This window comes from Chiloscyllium punctatum, chromosome 24 (assembly GCF_047496795.1).
Source record: "Chiloscyllium punctatum isolate Juve2018m chromosome 24, sChiPun1.3, whole genome shotgun sequence".
Classification (NCBI taxonomy): domain Eukaryota; kingdom Metazoa; phylum Chordata; class Chondrichthyes; order Orectolobiformes; family Hemiscylliidae; genus Chiloscyllium; species Chiloscyllium punctatum.
The window spans coordinates 42,030,292-42,051,627 of NC_092762.1; the positions used below are offsets into that span (position 1 = coordinate 42,030,292).

General features: G+C 45.1%; 3 protein-coding genes and 1 long non-coding RNA gene across 4 annotated transcripts in view; 2 read left to right on the forward strand and 2 right to left on the reverse strand.

Annotated features, from left to right (window-relative positions):
* The window catches only part of LOC140494485 (PALM2-AKAP2 fusion protein-like), a 241,144-nt gene that overhangs the window by 2,584 nt on the left and 217,224 nt on the right, over positions 1-21,336 (forward strand). The gene's annotated exons all lie outside the window — the stretch shown is intronic.
* On the reverse strand, positions 5,577-10,123 carry LOC140494483 (potassium voltage-gated channel subfamily V member 2-like). The gene is made up of 2 exons (XM_072593701.1): positions 8,793-10,123; positions 5,577-6,920 (listed from the first exon to the last, which is right to left on the reverse strand). The coding sequence occupies exons 1-2, from the start codon at positions 9,912-9,914 to the stop codon at positions 6,657-6,659; spliced, it is 1,386 nt and encodes a 461-aa protein (XP_072449802.1). The 5' UTR covers positions 9,915-10,123; the 3' UTR covers positions 5,577-6,656.
* LOC140494484 (uncharacterized) lies at positions 8,823-20,081 on the forward strand. The gene is made up of 3 exons (XR_011963998.1): positions 8,823-8,982; positions 15,087-15,414; positions 17,915-20,081. It is a non-coding gene; the product is annotated as an uncharacterized lncRNA (long non-coding RNA).
* The window catches only part of LOC140494482 (very low-density lipoprotein receptor-like), a 58,834-nt gene continuing 47,907 nt past the window's right edge, over positions 10,410-21,336 (reverse strand). Inside the window, exons 11-13 of the mRNA XM_072593700.1 lie at positions 19,213-19,356; positions 17,879-18,032; positions 10,410-14,422 (exon numbers count right to left, since the gene is read on the reverse strand). Coding sequence (XP_072449801.1) covers positions 14,404-14,422; positions 17,879-18,032; positions 19,213-19,356 — 317 coding nt within the window. The 3' untranslated portion in view covers positions 10,410-14,403. The remainder of the gene's footprint in view (positions 14,423-17,878; positions 18,033-19,212; positions 19,357-21,336) is intronic.

Consider the following 21,336-nt stretch of genomic DNA (forward strand, 5'->3'; position numbering starts at 1 on the left):
CCAATACCAACCCTTGAGGAACTTCACTACAAACCTACATCCAGCCTGAAAAATATTCATTGACCGTTACTCTCCTTCCTAGCCCTTGGCCAGTTTTGGATCCAGGTTGCTACTATTTCTTATATACCATAGCCTATAATTTTCCTTTTGGAAATCTATGTATATCCCATCAACGGTGTTACCCTCATTGAGCCTTTCTGTATTCTGCCAGCAGGTGAGCTAAACATCATTTCCTCTTTAGAAATTCATGCTGACCTTTCCTAATCAACCCATCTTTTCCCGTGTGATTACTGAATAATTGTTTCTAGAAATTGCCGCATCACTGCAGTTAAATTAACTGGTCTGTAATGGCAGGATTACCCTCTCAAGCCTCCTTAAACAAGGCTGTAATTGTTTGCAATTCCCAAATCTTCTGTAGCAGGAAAGACTAAAAGATTTGTTCCTCCTGCAATTTTTACCGTCCCTTCCTTCAAGATCCTTGTTTGTCTTGTCACCTATAAGTGCCAACTATCTAAACAAGACTTTAGTCCTGAGCAATTTTGAACATTTCTAGTGATAGTTTCCAGCAATGTCACCATGGCCTGGGCAGCCAGACTCCCCTTTTGTAAAGACGTGTAACACCTCGGCCATACCACTGCCTCCATGTTTAATTCCACTTTTGGTCTTCTACTTGGCTGTACCCATCATTGAACTTTTTGACTGTTTATATACCTGTAGAAGACTTTGGGACTGCCCTTTGTTAGCTAGCCATCTTTCCTTATAATTCCTCTTTGCATCTCTTATTTCTCACTTCCTCTCTCAACCTTCAGTATTTCTGCTGATTCTCAATTGTATTTCCTGCCTTACTCCTGTTTTTCCTTTGCAATGTTAATTTCAACCTCCTTTGTCAGCCAAGAACCCCACATTTCTTAGTCCTACCATTCCCTTTTTTTATATTCACGTGGACATCTCTGGCCAGGCCAGCATTCATTGTCTGTTCTGGCTGCCCTTTGAGAGGTGATAGCGAGCTGCCTTCTTCAGCTGCTGCAGTCCTCCTGCCGGTCAGATTTGTCCTGCATTTTGTGTGCAGGACCATACCTGGGCAATTTTCCACATTGTCAGGTAGTTGCCAGTGTTGTAACTGTGCTGCAAGAGCTTGACTAGGGGTGTGGCAAGTCTGGAGCACAAGTCTTCAGTACTGTTGCCAAATGTTGCCAGGGCCAGGGCCCATAGTCTTTCTGCCTCCAACTATTTCTAATGTTCAGGGATGTGCAGGCTAGGTGGATAAGCCATGGGAGATGAAGGGTTGCAGAGATCGGCTGAGTGTGGATGTGGGTGTGGGTGGGGATGCTGTTCGGAGGACTGACCGAATGGCCTGCTTCCACACTGTAGGGATTTTATGATTCTGTGGCATCACATGGAGTGAATCGAATTGGCTGAGGACTCGCACCTGCGATGCTGGGGACTACAGGAGGAGACCGAGATGGCTGAAGATTGCTGTGAATGCTTCAGCATTATCCTTTGCACTGATGTGTTGGTCTCCTCCATTATTGAGGATGGGACGTTTGCAGAGCCTTCTCTTCCAATGAGCTGTTTAATTGTCCACTACCATGGAACCACTTAACTCTGTCCATCACTTGCTGCTATTAGGCATGCACGTAGCCCGCGTGGTAACTTCCCCTGATCGACACTTTATTTTTAGGTATGCCTGGTCCTCCTGCTGTTGGCGTACCCTCCTGCACTCTCCATTGAACCGGGTTGGGGGTTGTGGTGTATAGAGTGCTGGTGGAGAAAAGATATTGATCATTTCGATGAAGTGATTGGAATGTGAGAATGGCAGAACAATGGTATGTCTCCTGCCAGACTTGAAAGAGAAGACGGTCCCACTGGGGTGGTGGGAGGACATGGTAACAGAGAACATGGTAACAAGTAAAGCTAAAAGAAAGGGAAGAAATGGGAGTTGGTTCACAATTTGAAGATGTTGAACCTTCAAATCTTAAGTCTAGAAGACTGTGAAATGTCTCGTCTGAAGATGAGGTGTTGTTCCTCTAGTTTACACTGTGATTCACTGGAGTACTGCAGCATGCCAAGGACAGATAAGTGAGCGTGCGATTAGGACACTGTTGGAATGACGAGCTACCCTCTGAGGTTTAATGGGGAACATGAGGTTACTGATTGTACTGGAGTACAGTTCTGCAGTTAATGATCCACAGTACCCCATAGATGCCCAGTCTTGAGTTGCTAGTTTTGTTTGAAGTCTGTCCCATTTAGCATGGTGAAAGTGCTACACAACACAGAGGGTGTTCTCAGTGTGAAGGTGGGATTTTGAAGAAGTTTGGTGGTGTGGGGATGGTGGGGGAGGTTTAGTTGCTTGTCTGTTTAAATAAAAGTACTGAAGATCTGAAACAAAAACTAAGTGTTGGAGAAACAGAGTTAATGTTTTGAGTCCAGTGGCAACTTCAGAACCATTTTGAGGATGCTGCCAGTGCTGCTGGCTTTCTCCAGTACTTTGTTTCTTTTTCAAACTCTACTGATTTTTATCTTGATAATTCAAGAGCCACAGATGGACGTTTTAAAAGGAATTCAACTCAGCAGCTACTATCTTCTGGAGAACGCAAATAGCAAATGGCTACATCTTTTAAAGTGCCTTGATGCTGATCTCAAACTAATCAAACAACACCCTGATGTTGGCATATTCACAGACTTGTATCTTACAATGTCTCAGACACCACCATCACCATCCTGGGATATGTTCTGTCCCACTGGCAGGACATACCCAGCAGAGGTGCCAGCACAATAATATGCAGTCAGGAAGGATTTGCCTTGGGAATCCTCAAAATTGGCTCCAAATTCCATAATACTTGAAGGTATCAAGTCAAATTATGGGCAAGGAAACCACCTCCTGATTACCACTACGCCCCCTACTCCCCTCTGCTGATGAATCAGTACTCCTCCATGTTCGATACCAGTTGGAGAAAGCACGGAGCTTGATATGGATACAGAATGTACTCTGGGTGGAGGACCTCAATGACAATCACCAGGGGTGGTTCAGCAGCAGGAGTGCAACTGATTAAACTAGTTTTGTCCTAAAGGATATTCCTGTTAGTCTGGATTGATGGCAGGTGGTGAGAGAACCAATGAAAGAGAAAAACATGTTTAACTTTCCTTCATCAATCTTCCTGTAATAGATACATCTGTCCAGAACACAATACTTGAGATTAGATTAGATTCCCTACAGTATGGAAACAGGCCCTTCGGCCCAACAAGTCCACACCAACTGCCCAAAGAGTGACCCACCCACACTCATTCCCCAGCCTGACTTTTACCCCTGACCAATGCACCTGACACGACAGACAATTGAGCATGACCAATTCACCTGGCCTGCACATCTTTGGACTGTGGGAGGAAACCGGAGCACCCGGAGGAAACCCACGCAGACATGGGGAGAATGTGCAAACTCCACACAGTCAGTTGCCTGAGGCAGGAACTGAACCCGGGTGTCTGGCACTGTGAGGCAGCAGTGCTAACCACTGTGCCACCGTGCTTCCCCCCCCACCCCCCCATGCCGCTAAATACCTCCTGTATGTGTGTTGAAGGTGTTTGGACTTGCACAAAAAAAATCAATGTACCCATCAATTATCAACTCACCATTAAACTTAAAGCCACAACGTATAAGGAAAACATTACTTTCCTAGATAACATTGTATTTAACTTGGTATGAGACAAGTGGTATAAGTTAGCAACAAAGGTTCTTTGTTTCAAAATAACTTATGCAAGTGAATTTTGAGAAGATTTGTAGCTCAGGTTGAGGTTCTGGGTGTAGGTTTGCTCGCTAAGCTGGAAGGTTTGTTTTCAGATGTTTTGTCACCATACTAGGTAACAGTGTGAGTCAGCTTCCAGATGAAACGCTGGTGGTTGGTCCACTTTCTATTTGTGTTTAGGTTTCCTTGAGTTGGTGATGTAATTTCCTGTGGTGACATCATTTCCTGTTCTTTTTCTCAGGGGGTGGTAAATAGGATCCAAGTCAATGTGTTTGTTGATAAAGTTCCAGTTGGAATGCCATGCTTCCAGGAATTCTTGTGTGTGTCTCTGAACATGAACATCAACTTGCCTCAAAAAATACATGACCCTCTCTCACTAGTATCCTTACATACGGATGAGGAAGGACACCACTTTGACTGGGACAACACATCCATCCTTAGACAAGCCAAACAGAGAGACACATGAGAATTCCTAGGAGCATGGCATTCCAATGGGAACTCTATCAAACACATTGACTCGGATCCCATTTACCACCCCCTGTCAAAAAGAACAGGAAATGACATCACCAACCTAAGGAAACCTAAACAGATAAATAGAAAGTGGGCCATACCATCATGCAGAGGATTATTCATGCTGTTACCTAGTATAGTGACTAAATGTCTGATAACAAACCTTCCAGCTCAGCGCGTAAACCTACATTCCTAACTGACACAAATTTTGATTTTACAAAAAGCCACCACTCTTAAACACATCTACTGGTGAGGTCATGATGAATGTATTTCTAGCACTTACGCAACTGGATCATTTTAAACCAAGCAGTTACTATATTCGTTATTGCAGTTCAGATTCAATGTCTGATTTAAATATAACAGTTAAAACAACATTCACCACAGCGGGATCCACTATATTCTTCAACTCCTGAATTTACATAGTGTTTAACTACAGTTTCCACATTGATTTGCAAGGAATTCATTACCTCAGAGCTTTAAAGTTTTCTTAGATCCAAGTTAGCTAAGTACCTTTGTTCGAAACTGTTCTCACTCCACTAAAGCCTTGTTCTACCTCACCACCCATCTACCAACCCCTAGATGATGAAGTCCAGGATCCTGGCTAAAGGTCATGGTAGACTCTGGTCTTGGCTAAAGACCGTTTTCAATCCAGACCAAGACTAAAGATAATCCCTGATCCTGACCTTGTTTAGAATTGGTTTCTGCTAGCAACTGCTGCCTGATTTGCTGTGCTTTTCCAGCGCCACAATTTTCAACTTTGGGTTCCAGCATCTGCATTACTGTCTCCAACGAGCAATTTCCTATCCTGTTGTCACTGATTCCTAATGGTCTTCTGCTCCTCCAATCAGAGGTTGCTGATAGGGTACGTAGGTAAACCTATCAGAATACAGCATGGGAGAGACAGAAGCTGTGATTGGAGGAACCGCATCTTATCAATTCTTTCCATTCTATACAGTGGACTGCATTGTGATTGGTCACTGTTCATTTCTTAATGTTGAAGATTCTAGATTTCAGTGGCCGCCAATCAAACTAGCTGTTTACACTGACTGAGAAACAAAATATTTTGTTGTAGTCTATAGTCTAAATTCTTCCAATGTGTAAAGAAAAATCCCGAGATATGAGCCAGAATGAGAACCATTTCTGAAGTTAGTATTTGCTGGACAAGCCCTTGTTCAAGTGATTTCATTTTACTGGGACTGGTAGTTCAACAGAAGATGTCTAGGTCCTTGTTTTGTCATGTGGTTTCAGGACCATACCTAAGAGTTTGGGTTCAAGGCAAACTGGTCAAGGAGAGGGCAAAGTCAAGAACTATCTTCAAGCTTAGACTTGTGTATAACTTCATTTATTGCACGTTAATACTATCAGTGTAGAACTATTTATTGTTTTGATTGATTTATTGTCACGTTTACCAAAGTATGCTGAAGACCTTTGTTTACGAGTAATAACAAGTAGGTCTTAGATCCAGGTTAGCTAAATGTACCTTTGCAAGGATGTACAAATTAAAAAGACTTAGACAGTCATACAGGTTATATTGTACAGGGTGTGCAGTAGGTGAGATCAGCGTCAGCAAGGTCAGCATTGTTTGAGGCTAGAGAGTCCATTCATCCGTCTAATAACAGCCGGGAAGAAGCTACTCCTAACCCTACTGGTGAATGTGTTCAGGCTTTTATCTTCTGCCTAACGGAAGAGGACGCAGGAGATGATGTCGGCAGCCTTTCTGCGGGAATCCACGGATGGAAGATTGGCCCCCGTGATGGTCTGGGCTTTGCCCACAACTTGCTGTGGTTTCTTGCATGTTAACACTGATTACTGTCTCCAGTTGTATACATAGAAACACTAGGTTCAGAGTTTATTGTTAAGAAATATCTACGCTCTAACCATCTAATCTGTAGGATTGACTCTGCCCACATACTATTCCCAATGGGAAGCAACTCAGTGATATTGCTTCAGGGTCCCAAAACCCTAATTCAACGAAGCTCCAATTTGGCATTAGTTTTATTTCTGCAAGTATTTTCTATGAAATGGTGACTTCCCTGCAGATAGGCAACTCATAATTGTTGTCAATTATTTTAGAACCAGATCACAATGTTAACAAGTTGATTTCAACAGCGAAGTAGCAATCCCGAGCCCCTCAGCCTGAGAGTTCACGAGCATGTTGCGTGTTTGGCACTTTTGTCTGAAATGAGTTAACTTCATTAACTGATAAAGGGGTGCACTTCTCTGGTGAATGTGAGGCGCAGGGCTAGGATCCAGTTTTTTTGTATATGGTCACTATAAACCACAGATATCCACAAACTCACTGATTAGGACTGCTGAAGGAAGAAACTCGAGGGTCAGCAGATGGCACGTGCAATCTGAACATAATGATGTCGATGTTCCCTGATTTCCCAATGGATTTCGAGTCTCTCAGTCTCTGGAGACCTGGTTTCCACAGCACTGGACCAGTTTTCTCCGAGCCCGGTCTTTCAGAGCAATTCCTCCCCTTTCTTTCAGCACTGAAGCCCGTTCCAGCGCCTTCAGTTTAGCATAATAGTCTGAGAACTTGTTAAAAAGCATGGAGATAGGCATGCCGTTGAGTATGATCCCAAAGGAAATACACGCAAATGCAAAGAATCGACCCAGCAGCGTCTCAGGAGTGGTGTCTCCATAACCCACTGTTGAAATGCTAACCTGGAAAAAAGGCAGTGGAAATAGATCAATAAGATCACTGACGCCAGCTATAAATAGAAAACCCGTAACAGTTCCTGAGGGTTATTTCCTATTCTACTCCCGTGTACCTGGTTCATTTCACCCCATATTCAATACTCATAGTTAATGGCTGATGCCCTTTATCCAGCAGAGGAAACCCAAACCCCCACTTTCAGACAGATGATACCTCTAGGAAGGTATCTGTGACTCATCGTCATCCTAGCCTATGTCCCCACGGCAGACAAGCTTCTTGTACGAAAGCTATATATAAAATGTTCGGAAGAAGTCATACTGGACTCAAAATGGGAATTGTTTCTCTCTCCGCAGATGATGTCAGACTTGCTGAGTTTCTCCAGCGTTCTCTGTATTTGTTTCTGTGACTTATATATCAGATGTCACGTAAACATAGAGTTTGATCGGACTTTATAACTGGATAAAAACAAGGCATTTACAAGAACAAAACATTGTGTGTTGGAAATCTGAAACAAACTTTGAACCTTTGGGGAGGTGAGCTACCATCATCTGCTTCTCTCCTTTTTCCAGGGACAGTCACCCCATGACCCTGACCCTGACCCTATCGCAGCTTCACCTTCAGCAATTAGTCGCAGACAAAGTCAATGGGGCAGGGGCTGAGCTACAGCTCACACCCTGGACTGAAGCCAGGACATATCCCCCACCCCAGGCCCAGAGTTTGGGATGAAGGTCAGTCCAATGCCCCCTTACTAACTGACGGCCTGTTGTGTGCACTGTCCTTCCCAAGCCGCCTCTGAGCGGACAGGAGTTCACTTCCGTGTCCATCTCCTAACCCCGCCCTCCTCGTGACGCTCACCGGCCAGGCGCCTTTATGACGCACTAGCCTCGCCCCGCCCCCACAACGGTGCTCCGCCCTATCGTGACGCACTCCCGGCCACCGCTCGCCGTGACCTATTTTTCGCCACGCCCATTCCGTGATTGTGTGCGCGTGCGCATGGCAGTTAGGGCGGAGGGTGGATGTGTTACCAGTTACAACTTTTAAAGGACATTTGGATAAATTCATTAATAAGAAATGTGTGGTGAGATAGGGACCAGGTGAGACTATTATAGTTTGGTCGGGTATGGACTGGATAGGCCGATGGGTCTGTTTCTGTGCTGTATGACTCCAGCCTTTAAACCACGTCCCAAACCTGCCACAGCCCCGTCCCGCTCCACCCCCTCCTTGATGACGCTCGACTCCTGTCTCCACCCCCTTCGCGACGCGCCACCCTTATCACCGCCCCTCCCAGTGAGACCCTGACCCGGCCCGCCCCCTCCCCTCCCCCTCCCCTCCCCTCCCCTCCCATCCCCTCCCATCCCATCCCAGCGACGCTCCGCCCCTTCCTAGTAATGCCCACCTTCTTTTTGCAAAATCGCCCTGTCCCCGCCCCGTCCCAGTGACGCCCCGCCCACCGCAACGTCCCGTCCCCTGCTACGCCAAGTCCCAGTGACGTCCCACAGCGTCGCGTCGCCCCGTCCCAGTGACGCCCCGCCCCCACAGCGTCGTCCCGCCCCCCACAGCGTCGCCACGCCCCATCCGTGACGCCCCGCCCCCCACCGCGTCGCCACGCCCCATCCGTGACGCCCCGCCCCCCACAGCGTCGCCACGCCCCATCCCAGTGACGTCCCACAGCGTCGCCCCGCCCCGTCCCAGTGACGTCCCGCCCCCCGCATCCTCGCCCCGTCCCAGTGACGTCTCGCCCCCCACAGCGTCGCCACGCCCCATCCGTGACGCCCCGCCCCCCGCATCCTCGCCCCGTCCCAGTGACGTCACGCCCCCACAGCGACGCCCCATCCCAGTGACACCCCGACCCCGGCCCTGGCCCTGGCCCTGGGTCTCACCGCCGCCCACCACCAGGCCGCGGGGATGCTGGTGAAGTTAGTTCCGGGGAGGTGGTGCTCGGCCTGGTGAACCAGGGCCGAGAAGGTGAAGATCCCCAGGGCCATGAAGAGCAGGAGGCAGCAGACCTGCTGTGAGCAGCGGCGCAGGGTGAAGCCGAAAGCCCTGAGGCCGGTGGAGTAACGGGCCAGGGTGAGTACCCGGAACACCCGGAGCGGGCGGGCGGCCTGGAGGAGGCGGCTGTGTTGACCAGGCCCCGGGCGGCCTGCCGCCAGCTCACTGTAGAAGGGCAGCAGAGCCAGCAGGTGAGCCAGGTTAATGGGCCTGAGCAGGAAGCGGTGGGGCTGAGGGGCGGACACCAGGCGCAGCACCAACTGGGCGCTGAGGGCGCAGCTACAGGCGGCCTCCAGGACCCACAGGGTAGGCCCCGGGCTCCCGCTCAGCTCAGGTACCGTGCCCAGGATTAACACGGTGATGGAGAGTAACACGGTCAGGCAGCCCGACACCCAGAGCAGGCGGCCCGTCACCGTGCACGGCGGCCTCTCCAGGAGCTCCCAGACACGGCCCCGGAGGCGGGAGAGCCAAGGACCCGAGTCCGGGGACAGGCCCAGGCCCAGGCCCAGGCCCAGCACGGCCTGCAGCTGCCGGCGGAGCTGCTCCTCCTCGGCCTCCCGTTGGCGCCGCTCCCGCAGCAGGAGGCGGCAGCAGCGCTGGGCCCGGGCTCTCGGTACCCCCCAGTAACGCAGCTCGGAGCGGTACCGGCGGGAGCACAGCCCCAGGCCCGGGCCCGGGCCCGGCCGCCCGCTCCGGTAAAGCTGCCAAACCTCCCGGAACACCGCGGGGTCCCGGTCAAAGAAGAACTCGTCCCGCTCGGGGGAGTAATCATCGGCGAGCCGCAGGCCGTGCTCCAGGCTCCGGCACAAGGCCAGCTTCCCCAGGCGGCTGCCCGGTAACACGGCTGCCTGCTGCCGAGCCAACACGAACCGGCTACCGCCCACATTCAGGCGGAGAGGAGCCTCCGGGCCTGGGCCTGGGCCTGGGCTCGGCTCCGGGCTGTCCCCCGGGGACACGGCCTCCCCGTCGCTGCTGCTGCTGCTGCTCCCGCTCCAGCCCCACTCCTCCATCCCGCCTCCTCCAGCCCCAGCCCCGGGCTAAAACCAGCCCGAAAACCCATTAAAGGATTAGTTTAGGCGGATTGGATTAGAGTCTATCCCCGGGCTCTAACCTGACAAGATAATCCCGTCAAGAGGTTTAAAAATATCCCTTTGGGAAGTGTCTGCACTTTATCCAACTATTCCTGCAGCTCCCCTACTAAACCACAACAGGACTGCAGAGAAAAGAGTTTAAAAAGTTACTGCACAACTTCCTTAATGTGCTGGACAACTGTCATAAGGGACTTCATCTGCCGAAGGGGCAGCGCTCCCCCAAAGTTTGTGATTTCAAATAAACCCCGTTGGATTATAAACCTGGTGTGGTGTGACTTCTAAACACACAAACCGCACATTGACTAAGATCAATTAATAGTGACTGCAAAGAGAAAACATTGCTTTATAAATAAGCGATTTTAATGAGTATCTGAAATAAAATCTACTTGGATTGCTAAGAATTTGAAATTAAAGCAACTACACCTCCAGCTGTAAAATGTACAACAAAATGCTCTATTTTCCGACTGTCATTTTATGTATTTTTCACTTTATTGTACAATTGCCAGCTGAGCAAAGGGTTGAATCAATAAAAGATCAGGCAAGAGGAGATGTAAATGATTTGGGATGGAACACTATGTCTAGATACATGACTGAGGAGCAATAAGAAAGTCAGTGGAAACACGTGACGAGTATGAGTGAAGTATATTTCTGGGTAGTTTTGCATAGCAGTCCACTCCAGAAACATTGAAATATGGTCTGTACATGTCTTAGCCATAAACTATGTAAATTAGTCAAGGCTACAACAATGCATCAAGATGAAGAAAAATTAGACAACTACAAAAAAGACAACAAATAAGATCCAGATAAAATACAGTATCCCTTTCCCATCCCGGCTCAGAAAAGAAATAGTCCAGAAAATCTAATTTAATCCAACGTCATTAGAGTTTTAATACATTTCTGATAAATCAATGAAATTTAACAATAGCTACAAAAACATTGAGTGAAACATAATAAACTTGATGAAAACAGCTGATCATAATTTTTTTATACTTACACATTAACAAACGCAGTTAAATCTTAATGAAATTTTAATAACAATCATTCTCCATGAACAGGAAGAGAGCCAAAACACAAGAGTCAGTAATCAAGGTCATTGAAGGGTGCTATTCTAAGGAAAGATAATTCACAGACAATAATCTCCTGGTTTCATTTCAATCAATAAACATATTATTTCTTGCAAATCATTAATTTATGGCTCAAGTATAATCCTGCAACAGGAGTGTGCGTATGCAGCATTTACTTCCTTTTTAATCTACTGTATAATTAGCTTAGTGAATTTAATTCTTTAAAGCTAATCAGTGAGACTTGTACCAAGTAGTCAAATATCACATCCTGTGTCAGTTTTCATTGCTTAGAGATAAAGAGTGGAAGCTGCAGCAGCAAATGGAAAAAGGAATTATTGGGATTGAATTTTGAACTTGTTCCCAAGTCCAAAACTGGCCAGGCAGATTAGTCACTTAATTGTAGACACCAGCTTCCAGTGGAAATCAGTTGGTTTTCTATAAAGGGCAGCACGTTGTGGAATGAATGAATTGCTAGGGACAGACAAGGAGGTCTGAAGAATAAATCCAACAACAAACAATAGCACCAGTTTGCGTGGGTGAGTTGACCAGATGCACACATCACAAAATGGAGTGTTAGTGGTATATGTATCATACTTCAATTAATTTTCTAGAGTATTTCTCCTCTTTATTTGATGTTGCCCTGGTCAATCCCCTTATCTTTGTAAGAGATTTCTCTGGTCAACACTATTCCATAGACAGGTGGTGACAGATACTAAAATGCAACCTGAACAAATTGCAGGAAACACTTTGCAACTGTTGCAAACATGACATAACAGCTGATCAGCAGCTCTCAGGACATCATTCACAGGCAGGACCCTGCAACTCAACAGCAATTTGGTGTCATTACAGAACAGAACAAGACCAGAGCTTCCCAACGTGGGGCCAGTACACCAACTGGGATGATAAGGTTGAGATTGCCAATTCCAAAGGAGCAGTGACCACTGCGGAGTTCTGCTCAAGTTAATAACAATACACACTCTTAACAGAGCTCCTGTAGGTCTCTTTCTTCACACTTTCAATTTTCATTTCAGTGTCTTGACTGACCTAACAGGACACGTCAAAACTTTCTTCTGACTGGCAATAAACTCCCTTCACACAATGCCACAATTATTTATGGCTTTAACAAAATTGTCCACAACTGGACAAAGTAATACAGTATTAGTAATTAAGGAGCCAGGCCTTGGATAGGAGGATGTATAGATGCTGCCCTTATTAATCCATCCTAGCACCACTTTAATGTAAAGATTGACATTCAGGAAGTAAATAAAATTGGGCAGTCTTTGTTGGAGACTCTGCCGGAAATGGTACTTGCTTCTTTCCTGTGCGTCAGCAGTTTACATTGTGAAGAACATGTGCAAGATTTGTACCACTCAGTGGGAGTGGGTGGATTTGTACTGGGTGATTGTAGTGCAAGGATGATCATCTATTGCAGCTAAAGGGCACCTCGAAGCTTCAGTTAATTTTACTTTAGCTTCCCCGTTTGCATTAATTTTATTACACAATGCAGTGAGGCCACTGAAATGGACTTGGGGTGCACTTGTGAGCAGATGCACATATCTTCAGGCAACTAGTTTCAATTTACCTCAATTCTCAAGACGAAACATCACATGGCAGTTGGAGGAGAGGAGACCTGGGCAAAGGACACTTCTAGTACAATAATATTACAAATTGACCCTTTAAACTTTGGAAAAAAGGTAATAGAAAAAATGATAACAGAAACATCAAGTCAATTAAATTTCAGTATAATTTGCTCAGTTTAGGTTGCATGGTTAATCAAAAGGGAAGGTTAAATACTTCAGACAATTCAGTGCTGAAAACCAAGATAATCCAGCAAAATAAAAAACACTGATGGGAGGAACACTGAAATCAAAGCTGACTTTGGGAAATGGAGATCGTTTGATATTCAAGAACATCTCAATGCAATTTCCCCAACCACCTGCAATGATCCTTCCTATTTTAGAACTCCCACTTATTAAAGTAGTTCTATAATTTCTTGACTGCAACAGGAGCACCTCCCTGATCTTTTCTACATGTGGTGACTGTCCAATTGCTAATTCAGATCACTAAGGATTCCTGTACATATAACTTCTTCATTCTTTTTCTCCCACTTCCCAGTCCACTGGCAGAATGGGCAGCATGACCCGAGATGGGAAATGTGAATGGATACCCTCACCTGTGCAGCACTAGCCAGATCCTGACAGCATCTTTTCTGGTCAACACCCTGAGACCCACTAAACCCCCGTTTCATTGCAGCCAATGCAGTGCTGTCCTGCACATTATGCAGATAATTAATCCCGTTTATACCAGCAAATTTATTCTGCTATGGTGCTGAAATTCAGTCACCTTCAAGTACCCAGTTCAAGTTTATTCTAATGTTAAAGCAATAAAGAATAAAAAGCATAAATAAAATTTCTATGGTGCAAATAAATATGTTTAAGTGCCTTAAATCTCAAACTGGTAAACCATTGAAGATTTACTGTCAATAAATATTTCCAACAATGTTACAGGATTATGTTCTTGTTCAGATATTTAAAATGACTAAATATCTAAAGGTTAGAACTGGAAGGAATGCCACACAAGCTCTTCAGACATTCCTCTGCTTGTTTGCTGGTCATTTTCAGCTTATTAATATTCTACATTTGCAAAGGTTCTCACAGTAATAAGGAAGTAGCAATCACATTTAGATTTCCAATTTGGCTTACACTTGAATAAACTTACTCGGCTGTTGACAAGTTTTACCTCCTGCCTGTGCCAAGACATTCTGAGAAAGGGATTTCCATCAACATCCACCGCAATGTAGTATCCTCTCACACAGAATCTCTGTAGGCACTAGATCCAAGTGAGGGAGGCATTCCTCAATCAGAATTACACATCAAATTGGCTATTAAGGCAGACCAAAAGGACAATCTAGAATTGGCAAAGCTCAATTTGAAGCAATACATGCACAGAATCTTTATGGCATTCACTACAGAAATATGTCAAAGAGATTGCAAGTCACTCTTTGGTGGTGGTAACTTGAAGTAAAGGAACCTTGGTGTGCTGGAGATTGGAATGCTCGAATGTGTTTGAGTTTCGTTTTCTTTTCCCAATGTAACAGTGAATGGTCAGCAATGGGGCACCCTTTGGGAATTTTCCTGGAATCCTTTTTTGGGCACAATCTCCTCATTAAAACGTCCTATAATTCCTACCAGAACCTGACAAATAAGTACTTTACCAAAACCCTGAGCAATAAAATTAAATATTAAACTGATCCTTAGGCCGTCTGATCAATTCACCAACATAGGAAGCTCTGCTGAAATTAAAAACCCAACACTTCGAACAGAAAATCTCTGATCCATTCCTCTTCATTCAGATAGCAAAAACCTATAAAAACAAACAGACAGATGGAGAGGAGCAGATTTAATGCAGTAAGTAAACAATAGCTTTCAGAGAGTTTCATTCTTACACTAACATCTGCAAAGAAACAGTATGAATTCTACTTTTATCTCACTCTCAGATCCAACTTTACTCTTAATTGGTCCTTGCTCATATTATTGGCTAAATACTGATGTTCATGTGTATATAGCTATCCTTTTCATTTACATGGAACTCAGCATCAAATCAGATCATGATTTTGTGTTGACCCATAACTTTAACCTTCAAAATTGCAGCTTTAACAGAATCCACATTTATAAAGTTCAGGAAAAATAACTGAACTATTAGGTGGTGTTACTCTGTACTAACAAAACTAGTGACATCACTGTAACAGGGACTCCAAAAGGTTCGGTGTAGTCTGGTCAATTTTATTCATCTAGGAGATATAGGTGTCACATTGATTGGGGCAAAATTTACAGCCCATCCCTACTGGTCATTGAGAAGGTGGTGGTGAGTCACCTCCTTGAGCTGCTTCAATCCACTTGACATGGGGAGACTCACAATGTTGTTTGGGAATGTGTTCCAAGATTTTGACCCAAATATTGTATTGAATTGTAGCACTTGCTGATACTGCACAACCGGCCTTAGTCTCAATTATCACATTTTGGAGCAGGGCTGGATCATTGACAGAGAGAGAAGAATTGGAGCCATTGCACATACTGACATATCTACAGGACAATGGGATGTTGTATATTGATGAAATCCACAGCACCACAATCCAGCTACGTACTTCACTAAAATAAGGTGCTGAAGCTTCCAAGAAGCAACAACTTTGATTGCAATTGTCATCACACATGAAGACCAACTGCTGCACATTTCTTCCACAATTTTCCCAATCCATGCTGCCAAAGAAATGTGAAGTGCAGCAAACTCAGCCATCCCTGTTGGAATCAGAGTAAGCATGACATACCTCCTCCTCCTCTAGCATGAGCTACTGTATGGTAAGTAAAAAGGTCTGGACTGGGTGGCGGGTGAGGAGTTGGGGTATGGTCAGGTTGTCGACAGAATAGTTGGACAGTTGGTAGGGAGTTAGTTGTGTCAGTTTGGGTAGGTAGGTGTTGCTTTGGTCAGGTCAGCCGAGGGTGGGTATTGGCTGTGAAGGTTACCAACTGCTGGACCAGGTTTTAACATAGTCATCATGTAAGTATGGAATTATGCCATTTACAGAGGATCCTGGCATCAGGGGACTTGCCCATCAGAACCTTAACCTTTCCAGGCAATTCCTATACATGAGGGGCTTCAGTCGCATGTTTAATCCCTGACAATCTGGAGGTCTGACCACCTGGCCCATCGCTGAGACTTTAACCATGAAATGGAATACTTCACTGTTTCTGCCACAATGAGTCCTCTTGGTGTTTCCTGACCCAGGTCACAATGATGGGAATTAATTCAGAGTGTGAAATCCTTTGCAACAATTTTGTTTTGATACAGAAGGAAGGCGAGACAAAGGGCAGTAGGAAAACTTTACTGGCACAACATCAAAGATGTTACATAAAGCAGGTCAATCAGCCTCAAGTTAATATTTCATCACTGGCTCTTTTTTTTTTAAAAAAGGTTTTCAGCAGTTTTTATTTCCATCTTAATGCAATGCATAATAAATCATATCACTAATTCACAGAAGGGGTATGTCTTGTTTTACATCTTCAGTCTCTAAAAAAACTACTTTCAGGCGGACATTGCCTCTTTAACAAAGGCACACGGAATTTCAGCAGCTGGAAGGAAAAAGGATCATCCAAATGGATGAATCCAGTAAATCCCAACAGCTGTCTGTAAATGCAGACTTGTTACTGCTAGTTCCCAGCATCAAATTAGCACTCAATTCTCAGGTATCCTCAAATAATATTTCCAATTGGATGGAAAATGAGAATACTAGTAACTAGTCTTTTGACTCCTCCATCGCCAGACCATAGCAACATGACAGTTGGAGGAAGAGCGCCTCATCTTCCGCCTGGGAACCCTCCAACCATAAGGGATGAACTCCGATTTCTCCAGTTTCCTCATTTCCCCTCCCCCCCACCTTGTCTCAGTCACAACCCTCGAAAACAGCACCACCTTCCTAACCTGCAATCTTCTTCCCGATCTCTCCGCCCCCACCCCAACTCCGGCCTATTACCCTCACCTTAACCTCCTTCCACCTATCGCATTTCCAACACCCCTCCCCCAAGTCCCTCCTCCCTACCTTTTATCTTAGCCTGCTGGACACACTTTCCTCATTCCTGAAGGGCTGATGCCCGAAATGTCGATTCTCCTGTTCCTTGGATGCTGCCTGACCTGCTGCGCTTTTCCAGCAACACATTTTCTGCTCTGATCTCCAGCATCTGCAGTCCTCACTTTCTCCTACTAGTAACTTTACTCAAAGTTCCTTGCCCAGATGATTCCCCAAAGAACAGATATTCCCCATTCCTCTCAGCAGCTTTCAATCACCGGTTACATGAAATTAGGATGTAAAAATGTGCTACGTTTCACTCACTGGGCATTACTCTTATCTGAATTGGAAGCTGGTAGACTCACGCCCCACTCAAGATGAATGCACAGAATGAATGCTGCAGTGCTATGCTATTGGATGAAATGTTAAACCATGTCCTTTGGAAATCAATGCTTTTCCTCAATTTCAACAATAGTTCAGAAAAGATTTACAAGGATGTTGTCAGGGTTGGAGGATTTGAGCTACAGGGAGAGGCTGAATAGGCTGGGGCTGTTTTCCCTGGAGCGTTGGAGGCTGAGGGGTGACCTTATAGAGGTTTATAAAATCATGAGGGGCATGGATGGGGTAAATAGACAAAGTATCATCTCTGGGGTGGGGGAGTCCAGAACTAGAGGGCATAGGTTTAGGGTGAGGGGGGGGGGGGGGGGGGGGAAGATATAAAAGAGACCTAAGAGGCAACATTTTCAATCAAGAGGGTGGTGTGCGTATGGAATGAGCGGCCAGAGGAAGTGGTGAAGGTGGAACAATTGCAACATGTAAAAGTTATCTAGATGGGTATATGAACAGAAAGGGTTTGGAGGGATATGGGCCAAATGCTGACATGTGGGGCTAGATTGGGTTGGGATATCTGGTCGGAATGGACGGGTTGGACCGTGCTGTACATCTCTATGACATCAGGGCATTCTAAAATTGCAAACGACCCAAGAAATGCAACTGCTATTACCCAATAAACCCAGTTTGTTCTGCAAAATGCCTCTGTCCTTGCTGTTACTCCCCAGCCAGGTGGGTGGGTTCAGGGAGACACTGTAAAAGTTGGGATACCTCACTGTGTAATGGTATGATAGTGAGATGTCTAATTTCAGCCTTGTAGCCTTCTCAGCTGCTTCAGCCCCTGCATTCTTGCAATGGGTTCAGGTTCAGTTACTGCTATGTGCAATGTAAGCTGACTGTAATCTTAACATTATGGTGGAAAAACTTACTGTTGGGACACTGTATCTTTTCTCTGTGCATTACAGATGATTGCATTCTCTGTGTGGAGATGAACAGGAGAATAGAAGCGTGAGGTTTTGACGTGCCCAACAATCATTCGCCAGTGTACGGCAGCACAACACATCACAATTCCCAGCAGGATGACTGCAGGCAGGAAAAGAAAAGGAAAATACATTTAAAAACTTACACAAAGTGATACACACACTTTCATTACGAGTACACAAATTGATAGACCAGCAAGAAGGTTTGCTGAGAATGGTATTGCCTTTCTACCCAGTGAGCACTCCCATCTCTAGCTCCCTCTGCATCCAGCCAGCACATGATGCACGGCTTTGTTCCAAATAACATCTTTGTAAAACACCACTGAAAATTCAGGGTCTGTGGCACAAGTCATAAGCTCATTTAATGTTTCTTTAATTGCATTAAAATGAAAAATAAATACCTCAAAATCAGAAATTTACTCCAAGCAGTAGATTTATTTTCTAGATCATTGTCAATATTTTGATTCTGCCAGAGGCAATAAAATGGGAGGTGAAGGCCATTCAGCCCCTCAACGTGACTGTAACTTCACTTTCCTGCCTGTCTCCCACAATATATGACTCCTGAATAGATCACGAATCTGTCTAATGTAGCCTTAAAATGTAGTCAATTTCTTGGTCTGTTTTCTGGGAAAGAGAATTCCACAGACAAACAACTCGGGGGGGGAAAACAATCTTCTTTTTCACTTTAAACCCCTTATTTTGGAATTATGGCCCTTAGTTATAGATTTTCCCTCAAAGGAGAATATGTTTTAATCATTGATCCTGTTAAGCTCTCAAGCTTAATATAAAGCTAACCTTGTGCATCTTATTTCTCTGAGCTTTAATCCCATCACCAAGCCTGCCCACGTCATCCTTCATAAGATTAGCTCTTTCCCTGCTCTGCTGGCATTCTTGGTTATTGCATTGAGTCATAGTCAGCCTCAAGTCTACAGCCGTACCTCAAGTCTACAGCCGAAACAGACTCAAGAACAGCATCTTCTCCACTGTTATCAGACCTCTCATATATTACAGTTGATCTTTTTCTGGACCTTCTCTGTAGCTATAACATTATATTCTGCATTCTGTTCTATTACTCTTATGTTCTTATGTAAGATATGATTTTTCTGGTTAGCACACAAAACAATGCTTTTTAAATGTACCTTTTGAATCCTGCCCCACCTTTAGTCCAACAAGCAGACCAGTTCTCAATATGAATTTAGGTCTTGAAACGTGAAGAATTCTCCCCCCAGCACCTCATGGTTTTTGAAGTAGAAATGTTTAATGTGCAACAGAAAGCAACTTGCCAATCAGAGCAATAATTCCAACAGATACAGCATCAAGCTGCTTCAGGTCAGTCTGCTCCGGTGAGGTGGCGACGGGGTCAGCTTGCTCCGGTGAGGTGGTGACGGGGTCAGTCTGCTCCGGTGAGGTGGCAACGGGGTCAGCCTCTGGAAATATGTGACCAAAAGTCATTGATGAAGGTAATGTTTTGATGAAAAGGCTACAACTAAGCTGTAAATACATTAAGGAGTAGAAGAGGATTGGGACTATTTGGTCCCTCAAGTCTGCCCCATGACTCAACAAGATCATGGCTGATCTTCCTCAATTCCACTTTCCTGCCCCATTACCAAATTCCTCAATATCCTTAGTAAACAAAATGCTATCCCCTACCTCGGTTATACTCAACCGAGCACGCTTGGCCCCTTGAGACACAGAAGCCCAAGGCTTCACAGCACTGAGTGAAGGAATCTCTCGTCTTGTCCTAAACAGCCAAACCCGTGTACTAAATTGGAGTGTCCGGGTTTTCAGCCACCAGCCAGAGAAACATGCAAAAAAATTCATGTATTTCAAATGAGATCACCGCTCATTCTTCCAGGTTCCATTTAATGCAGGTCCAGTTTACACAATCTCTCCCCACAGGAAAAACCATCATCCACAATTCAACAGATTTAAGAACAGCTTCTTCCCCTTTGTTATCAGACTTGTGGACAGACCTTTCATATTACAGTTATCTTTCTCCGCAGCTTCTCTATAACTGTGACATTAAATTCTACATTCTGTTCTATTACCCTGATGTACTTATGTGAGGTATGATTTGTCTGGTTAGCGTGCAAAATAATGCTTTTCACTATATCTCAGTACATGTGACAATAATAAATCAAATCAAACCAAACTTGTGAACTTTTGTGGAACTCCCACAGCACATTTTTCCTTCCTTGACTAAGGAAATCAAAACAGGATAAAGTCCTCAAGGCCCTATACAATTGAAATAAAGCAGTTACATGGTTACTGTACCTGCATTTTAACTTTTCATGTAGCAGAACTCTTAGGTTCCAAAACTGGGGGAAAATAAATTGTCTATTTTTCTTTCCCAATATTTGATCTACCTCACTGTTGCTCTGTTTACAAGGGATCAGATTAGATTCCCCTACAGTGTGGAAAGAGGCACTTCATAGAACATAGAAAAATACAGCGCAGTACAGGCCCTTTGGCCCACAATGTTGCACCGATCCAAGCCCACCTAACCTATACTAGCCCACTATCCTCCATATGCCTATCCAATGCCTGTTTAAATGCCCATAAAGAGGGAGATTCCACCACTGCTACTGGCAGGGCATTCCATGAATTCACGACTCGCTGAGTAAAGAATCTACCCCTAACATCTGTCCTATACCTACCACCCCTTAATTTAAAGCTATGCCCCCTCGTAATAGCTGACTCCATACGTGGAAAAAGGTTCTCATGGTCAACCCTATCTAAACCCCTAATCATCTTGTACACCTCTATCAAGTCACCCCTAAACCTTCTTTTCTCCAATGAAAACAGCCCCAAGTGCCTCAGCCTTTCCCCATACGATCTTCCTACCATACCAGGCAACATCCTGGTAAACCTCCTCTGCATCCGTTCCAGTGCCGCCACACCCTTCCTATAGTATGGCGACCAAAACTGCACACAATACTCCAGATGCAGCTGCACCAGAGTCTTATACAACTGCAACATGACCTCAGGACTCCGGAACTCAATTCCTCTACCAATAAAAGCCAGTACGCCATATGCCTTCTTCACCGCACTATTTATCTGGGTGGCAACTTTCAGAGATCTGTGTATATGGACACCAAGATCCCTCTGCTCATCCACACTACCAAGTATCTGACCATTAGCCCAGTACCCCATCTTTTTGTTACTCATACCAAAGTGAATCACCTCACACTTACCTACATTGAACTCCATTTGCCTCCTTTCTGCCCAGCTCTGCAGCTTATCTATATCCCGCTGTAACCTGCCACATCCTTCCTCACTGTCAACAACTCCACCGACTTTCGTACCATCTGCAAACTTGCTCACCCAACCTTCTAGCCCCTCCTCCAGGTCATTTATAAAAATGACAAACAGCAATGGTCCCAAAACAGATCCTTGCGGAACACCGC

Bases quoted from the DNA above. Each gene is read 5' to 3' on its own strand.
- LOC140494483 (XM_072593701.1), bottom strand. From the start codon at position 9,914: ATGGAGGAGTGGGGCTGGAGCGGGAGCAGCAGCAGCAGCAGCGACGGG. The intron at 6,921-8,792 runs GTGAGACCCAGG...CCTTTTTTCCAG, and splicing joins CGGCCTGGTGGTGGGCGGCG to GTTAGCATTTCAACAGTGGG.